At 47.8% G+C, this 8,060-nt stretch overlaps 1 protein-coding gene across 1 annotated transcript; it reads left to right on the top strand.

Moving 5' to 3' along the window:
* The first annotated feature begins 3,651 nt into the window (after positions 1–3,651).
* On the top strand, positions 3,652–7,577 carry LOC147957961 (PHD finger protein ALFIN-LIKE 3-like). Its single transcript, XM_087534962.1, has 4 exons — positions 3,652–3,940; positions 4,050–4,085; positions 6,209–6,431; positions 6,978–7,577. The coding sequence occupies exons 1-4, from the start codon at positions 3,733–3,735 to the stop codon at positions 7,423–7,425; spliced, it is 915 nt and encodes a 304-aa protein (XP_087391088.1). The 5' UTR covers positions 3,652–3,732; the 3' UTR covers positions 7,426–7,577.
* The last annotated feature ends 483 nt before the right edge of the window (positions 7,578–8,060 follow it).

The raw sequence follows: 8,060 nt of genomic DNA, 5'->3' as shown, positions 1-8,060 counted from the left end.
TGCACTACTCTTCCTTGCTATCAGCGGCGTCCGTGGACGTATTAGCTTTGTGGTTGCGGTAGCGGGCTAGGCGCGACTAGGGCAGAGCGGGTGATGTCCTCCTTGTTGTCACTCTTGCCACACACCTCATTCACCACCTCGTCGGTCTCCTTTTAGGCGGCCGCCAATTCCCCCTAATGGAGGCATTACCACCAGCAGTCGCGACGGATGTCGCGGGCGGAGCGGTAGCAATCGACAAGTGCCTACTGCTCCACTGCGTCCATGTCCGACACGATAGTCGCGCCGATGGCGAGTAGCTCTTCCATGCGCCGGTGCTCCTCGAGGAGGCCGAGGTTGTAGGACTTATCAGCCTGCACCTGTCGGAACCTAGCCTCCTCCTCCTCCCATAACATGTTCGTGTAGTGCGCACAGGCCTCATCAATGGTGAAACTCACACGCACCGGCGAGGAGGGTGGCGCCACCTCGTCCTCCATTGGGGCGTCGTCTGCCTCCATCTGCTAGCCGACCAGCCAACCGGTGGCAATGAAGGGCTTTGGAGCATGAGGAGGCCATAGAGGGCGTGGTGCGGAGAGGAGAAAGTGGAGTAGCTAGGACGATGACTGTGGGAATGGTCTGGGCTGGTATTTATATAACGGGCGGATGGTGATGGGCCATGATAGTGAGGTCAATGTTGGGCGGCAGACGGACAGACGGGTGATGCCGGAGTAGGTTCGTAGAGAACCGCATATCGTTAATGTAGGGGCGACGAACTGACGGGCTATCATTTGAATGCGAAGGAGTCGCCTTCACCGGGAAGTGAGGGCCGAGCAGTGAGGGCTGGACAACAATGATGCCGACCCACATGCAAAGGGAGTACCCAACCCCTGTCGTCGAATCCACTTGTCACCAACTGCCTTAACATGACCCCACCTAGCTGAGCACCACATATGGGAGAAAACCCTCCCAAGCCACCTATAACCACCAAGCCATCAGTTTAGGGCTGGGACCCAATCTAGATGACAACGCCGGTAAGAACACGGTTCAGACCAGCGAACAGGAAGGGAGGCGAAGAAGCGGGTGTCGCTTTGCACGCATTCGCCGCCTAAGTCGGGGCACCGTCCTTGCCCGCTGTTGCACGCCGTCCGCACCACCAACATAGCAATGCCGACAGAGTCGACCCACTTAAGCGTCGCGCTAGTACCTCCCTGCGAATGATTTGCTTCTCCGGCCACTGCTCGGCCCCGCCATAGAGGGCCAAGCCGAGCTATCCATGAGTCCAGAAAAGAGGGTATGAAAAGCCACTGCCCCACCCCCTGTCGCGTGGGCTTCGCCCGGCCGCGCCCACCGGCTACGACAAGGGAGGAAGGTGGGATTCCCAGAGGGTGGCGGTGCTAGGATTCTCCCATACCGCTTCCAACATGGTTGGACTGCCAGTTTCTTTTTCTTTTGGGAAAGTGGATGTGCGCGATCTAAAAAAATGAACTAGACTTGGGAAAGGAGCATTGGAGTTGGCACTCATCCGGACGAAGACCAGGGCAAAATATGGTGGACGCTAGGCACCATCCGCCTGCAGCGATTCAAATATCAGCCACCGGTTGTGCCGTCCGATGCGTCTTATCAGGGCCGCTAATCTCCTTAGCTCGCCCTGCTCATCCACAGTGCGCGTCATTGCAGTAGCGACACCCATGCACTGCTCGGAGTAGCATCAGCATTAACGTCCTAGCACGCCTCACAGCTGCGACAGTCGACACCATTGAAGCACGCCCCGTCCCCGCGGCATGCTTCGCAACATCGCCATGGCCGTCGACATTGTCGAAGCATCAGCGTGGCTGTCGGCGCCATTGAAGTATGCCTCACCGCCACTCACATTGAAGCATGCCTTGCAGCATCGCCATGGTCGTCGATGTCGTCGTAGCATGCCTCATCGCCGTGTCCATCGAACCATCCCCGTGGTCGTCGAAGCCTCACCAGGCTGTCGACACCATCGAAGTACGCCTCATCGCCACGGCCATTGAAGCATGCCTTGCAGCATCGCCTCGGCCGTCGATGTCGTCGTAACATGCCTCATCGCCATGTCCATCGAACCATTGTTGTGGTCGTCGAAGCATCGCCACGACCATTGTGACACGCCTCACAACATCACCACGGCCATCGACATCATCGAAGTACGCCTCATCGCCGCAGCCGTTGAAACACGCGTCGCAGCATCGCGAGGGCCCTCGACACCGTCGAAGTACGCCTCGTCACTGTGGCCATTCAAGCATGCCTTGCAGCACCACCACGACCATCGATGCCGTCATCGCATGCCTCATCGTCGTGTCCATAGAACCATCGCCGTGGTCGTTGAAGCATTGTCACTGTCGTCGACACCATCAAAGTATGCCTCTTCGCCGCGGCCAATGAAGCATGCCTTGCAGCATCGCCACGGCTGCCAATGTCGTCATAGCATCCCTCGTCGTCGTGTCCATTGAACCATCGCCGTGGCCATCAAAGCATCGTCACGGCCGCCCCCATCGGGTTGCAGCAACGGTGGCTGCTGCGACTACCTCGTTGCAGGCTTGCAGCATCGACCGTGGCTGTTGCCCCGGCCAGCTGTGTGGTTGCAGCATCGGCAGTGGATACGACATTGGCATGCTCTGCGGTTGCAGCACGATGGCCGTTATCACCACCCATTTTGCAGCACCGCCGGCGGCATGCGACGAGACATCGGCCAACGCTGGATTGGCAGTAACCATGGCTGCTAAGATACCACCAATTACAGCACCGACCCTGGGTTGCAGCACCCCGGCGAGATTATGCATTTGCGACACTGGTGAGCGCTGCCGCAAGTGGCGAACCCGGGGCCTTGTAACCAACATGCGTTTGTGCCAGGCACCCGGCATCGCGCCCCAATCCCGCCGGCCTTGCAACTTCTCCTTCAAAGGGCCCTGCAGCGGCGCCTCCACACCACGGCAGTCTCAAGCCAACACTTAATTCAGTGGTGAAGTAGACGGGCAGGGAGAGAGAAGGAGCATTCCATCGATTGAGGAAAAAGAGAGACAGGAGATGTGGTCAACGCACGGTGTAGGAGAAAAAAGTGGGGCAAGCCCTTCATCGGCTCGAATAAGGTTTTCGAGGGGGTTGTGGTGCGCGGGCCCGATCGAAACACGTGGCAATCCTGGGACGCGGCTGGCGCAAGCATGTTTACATACGGTAAGGTACTATTTGGTCAGAATCCAAACATATCCCTTAACCTTTTAGCAATAAGTGCATACAAAATAATCATCAAAGTTTCATCTTAGAAACTGCATGACTAAAACATAATGCATTTCAAAACCGTGGGAGAACATCGTGCCCTATACTTTTTACACTACGAAGGAAATAAATGCCTTTAAAAAAAATGAAATTAATGAAGGAAATAAAGGAGTACCGCGTATTCTGGACTGCTGATCCAGGGACCACACGCCAGTAGCCCTAGGATTTGCATGCCAGCTAACATGTAGTTATTTCACTGGTGCTGGCACCTCGCCGGCGTGGCCAAAAACGTGATAGGAAACGAAAGAAAACAAATACATCCCGCCCATCGACTCGAAAGGAAAGTAGTAACCCGTCCGCGTCCTCCGTTCCCCAGTCTTCCATCCTCTTGATGCCGGCTCTTTATAAAGCAACAAAGTATGAGGGTGCCCCCATAGATCCAATTCCACCTTCCTCCTTCAAGAGCTCCGCCCATCTCTGCCAGCCCGCCGCCGGCGAACCTAGCACGAATCTCATCCCATGGACGCATCTCGCGCCGGCTCCTCCTCCAACCCCACTCCTGCCAGGCGTCGTGTCACCGTTCCCGTTCATGGGCGGCCTTCACCAACCCCGCTGCCGGCACACCCTGGTGAATGGTGGTCCCGCCCGGCCGTCTCATGGACCGTGGAGAACATCTATGAGGACTTCTCTGGCCGCCGCAGCGCGCTTGTCCAAGCCCTCACCACAGGTACGCCACGGGATGCTCCTTAGTGACACATTTTTCTGGATATATGTGACGCCTACGTGCTGATGGATCTAACACCGATCTCTTCTCCTCCTTGTTGCCATACACGCAGATCAGGATACATTATATGATTTATTGCGCGAGGAAGGTATGTAATATAGAGATCCAACTGTCCCAGAAATGTTATATCCATTGCTTGTTACAAAATTGTAAATCCCGCTGACAAGAAATTCCAGATCCATTTTTTATTAAGAAAAACAAGTCATCAGTTCCGTACTGTTGCACGGGATAGTGGAGTTCTGTATTGAAACATGGGGAAACTTTGTCTGATAGTTTGGTCAGTTACTTTTAAACATATAAGAGTGTGTTTTTTTTTGTATTAGACATAGGAAAAAAATCTTTAGATCCCGTATTAGGCAGAGGCTGATAGTTTCATCTGACATGAAAGTTCAGATCCATTTTCTATTAAGAAAAACTAGTCATCAAACCCGTGTTTGCACGGCCTAGTGAAGTTCTGCACTGAAACATGGGGAAACTTAGGATGATAGTTTTGTCAGTTACTTTTAAACATATAACCTTGTTTATTTTTGTATTAGACATAGGACAAAGAACTTCAGATCTGGTGTTTATTTTAGTATTAGGGATAGGCTGATAGTTTCATCTGACATGAAATCTCGGATCCATTTTGTATTAAGAAAAACAAGTCATCAATCCCGTGATTGCACGGGCTAGTGAAGTTCTTTATTTAATTAAACTTGGACTGATAGTTTGATCAGTTCCTTTGAAACATATAATGGTTTTTATTTCTTATTAGACATAGGAAAAAGTATTGAGTTAGACAACTACGGGCATTTGTGGCTGTATTATTTAGATCCTGCTGTCCCTAAAATTTTAGATCCATTTTTAGTTACAACTCTCAGATCCGTTTTTTCATGAAGAAAAGCTAGTCATCAATCCACTGCTGTTGCACGGCCTAGTGAAGTTCTGTATTGAAACACAGGGGAATTTAGGCTGGTAGTCTGATCACTTACTTTCAAACATATTTCTCCGGAAGAAAAAGGTTATTTTCAGATATACAACTATGTTTATTTTTGTACTAGACAAAGGAAAAAGAGTATAGAGTTATAAACAACTCTCTGCATTAGTGGTAGTATTTTTTGCGTGCGTAGACTTTTCCAATTGACTAGTGTGTGAAATCAAAGCGCGTGATATATATTCTTGGTGTGCTGGTGGGCAATAGTAACATGGTAGAAGATGTAACATGGTAGCAATTTTATGAAGGCTGCATGTGTACTGGTGGGCAATAGTATTGCAAACGCGAAACTCTTTGGTGGATGTATACTTTTTTTTCTCCTTTTCTCCTAAAGAAATACGATGGGGTTTGGTCTTAAGTTTATTATAGACATTCAACACTTGTCGCCCACAAAATCTTCAAGTGTTTCTAGACCATATCTTTTCTAGGACTCGATTATGCATTACTATTTACATCGAATATTCATGCAAAAGTGTTCTACAAGAGTACATGAGGACATTTATTTTCTCCTGGTCATGAAGAGAATCCATGGTTCTATTTTGAAATATTTTTAATTTTAAGTCACATATTATATACATGTATATTCACTAAAATATGTCAGATAAATGATATAGTTTTCTATTTTTTATAATGATCAAATTTTTTAAAAGAAATTTGTTGGGAAATACAGACTCTAGCTATTTTCCGCCGACAACGCACAGTGTATATAAACATATATACTTGTGTGCGCACAAGCGATCTTTCTCACGATGACATAGAGAAGACTGGCTTAATTTTAAATTAGTCAAAAGTAGGGAGATTTGTATAAATTTGGCAAACATAGAGAACTGCATATTTATCACGCCTCGTAATAGGCCTAAAGTACGTGCAAATTTTAAGCCTGCAGCCAGTGATATGAACCTCGCCATCACCAAGCCATATGCATGGCATGGGTGCTTCATGCAAAAAATATTTAATTAATTAAAGTGTCGAAAGTACTGCCCAAATGTAAAACAAACATGCAAACTAACAATCTAATCTCCGGCTTTTTTTACAATAGAGTTGTTTGACATGTACCTACATCAAACCTGTTTGAATAATATAATGACTTTTTGTCAAAAGGATTTTTTGGAGAGGTAGTTTTTCTTAAATTAAAGTAAATCTCATATGGTGCTCCCAATTACAATTAGTAAATATAAGATGGCGAGGTGTGCAGATCACTGGCCGATGTAGTGGTGTGATTCATTTTCTCGCTTCAGGTAAAGAGCCAATGTGCTTGTACGGGTACCCGGACGGTAGTTGGGAGTTGACGCTGCCGGAGGAGATGGTGCCGCCAGGCCTGCCAGTGCCGACACGAGGCATCAACCGCCGGCGAGATTATATGAACGGTTCTGACTACCTGACACTCGTCGCCCACCACTCCGACTCCTGGCTCATGGGCGTCACCTTTTTCTTGTCCACTTATCTCGCCGCCAACCAAAGGTATGTTACTACTATTGTTGTTGCTGCTGCTACTATTATCACCACCACCACCACTACTACTACTTCGTTTCACAAAGAGTTTTTTTGTGCACTTAACATTTAGGACATTTATATGTGCAATCTACATCCGAGAAACGTAACCAATAATTTCACAACACATAAAGCATGTGCATGTAGAAGAATCATTGAATGCAGCAAAAAGCGCAAAAACCTGTAACTTCTATCTAACAAAACAGTATGTAATTCCTATGCTTTTAAACATGCATATAGAAGATTCTATTTTTTGACATAATATCTTGTTTTTTTCATTTAACAAACACGAGAGAGAATACAGCTTCAACAGAACAGTAGTCCTGCAGAACCAACTATTAGAGACTCAGCATTAAATAATGGGCTATTCTTATTAAGGGAGATCTTCGTCTTCTATTTAAATCATTATGTTCTTGTGCTTATATAGTTCCTCCATGCATCAAGAATGTCATGTGTTACATATTGCTTGCAAAGCCAATTGCTGATTTGGTGATGTTGGTTTACTTTCTCTTTCAGGACACGTTTATTTGATATGGTAAACGAGATGCGAACAGTCCATGACGAATTCTATCTCTCTTATGGTCTTCCTTGGCTATCAACATTTGTGCGTTACAATGCAAACTGGGAGTCGAGCACACCAACTCAAGAGAATGTGTCCAATCCAGACGTAGACTCTATCGCACCTGCTGAAGAGAACGTGCCACCTTCTCAAGACTCAATGCAAGTTTTGTCTGCTCCAAACAGGGACTCTAGGAAGCCTGCTAAAGACAAACAAAAGGATAATGAAGTTACCGACTTTTGCGGATCTTGTAATGCTCCGTATCATGCCAATGCCTTTTGGATTGGTTGTGACGAATGTGACCAGTGGTTCCATGGCAAATGTGTGAAGGTAACTGCCTCTGAAGCAGAACATATCAAAGAATACAAGTGTCCTGACTGCATCCGCGAGGTGATCGGAGAGTAGGATATAATATGTGCACCATCCCTTTATTTTAGGATATGCAGTCACCCTTTGTATGAGAAAATGATTAACTAGAAAGGTAGTGAGAGAGGCATTACATTCTTTTCCCATTCTGTTGGGATATATTGAAGAATTCAGTTTACAATGTCTTGAAACAGGCTTTCGCCTTGCTATATTAATATAGCAACCACCTGACAGAACTGTGATATCATTGATGGGCAAATAGGACAATCAAGCCCAGAAAGAGAAACAAATGCCAAAGCGATGATTTCCAGCAACCGCCGCCACGCTTCTATGCCTCTGAATTCCCGCATACCAAACAACACCTTCAAGAAGTACTACGACGACAATGATGCTGCTGCCCAAACAGATCCTTGGATTTCTGCCGGTACACGGAGAGGAGTGCCGACGGGGTACACCTGACGCCCTTGAAGAAGGGAGGCGGCGCCCACAAGCGTCACCGTGTTGGTGCCGGCTAAACCGACAAAGATTTTTCCCGACCCCCGCACAACTCGTAACTGCAGACCAAACATGGTATTGTAGCACTTACGCAGAAGTATGCCAACGAGTAATCGTCCCAACAAAGAGCTGAGAAGAGTATTTATGGATGTGTTTCTGTCACACACACAAGGCCTCAT

The sequence above is a fragment of the Triticum urartu genome, chromosome 7A (genome assembly GCF_056163025.1).
Source record: "Triticum urartu cultivar PI428250 chromosome 7A, HENAU_Tu73, whole genome shotgun sequence".
Lineage (NCBI taxonomy): Eukaryota > Viridiplantae > Streptophyta > Magnoliopsida > Poales > Poaceae > Triticum > Triticum urartu.
The sequence above is the reverse complement of the archived record's forward strand: the minus strand, read 5'-3'. Positions and strand labels throughout refer to the sequence as shown.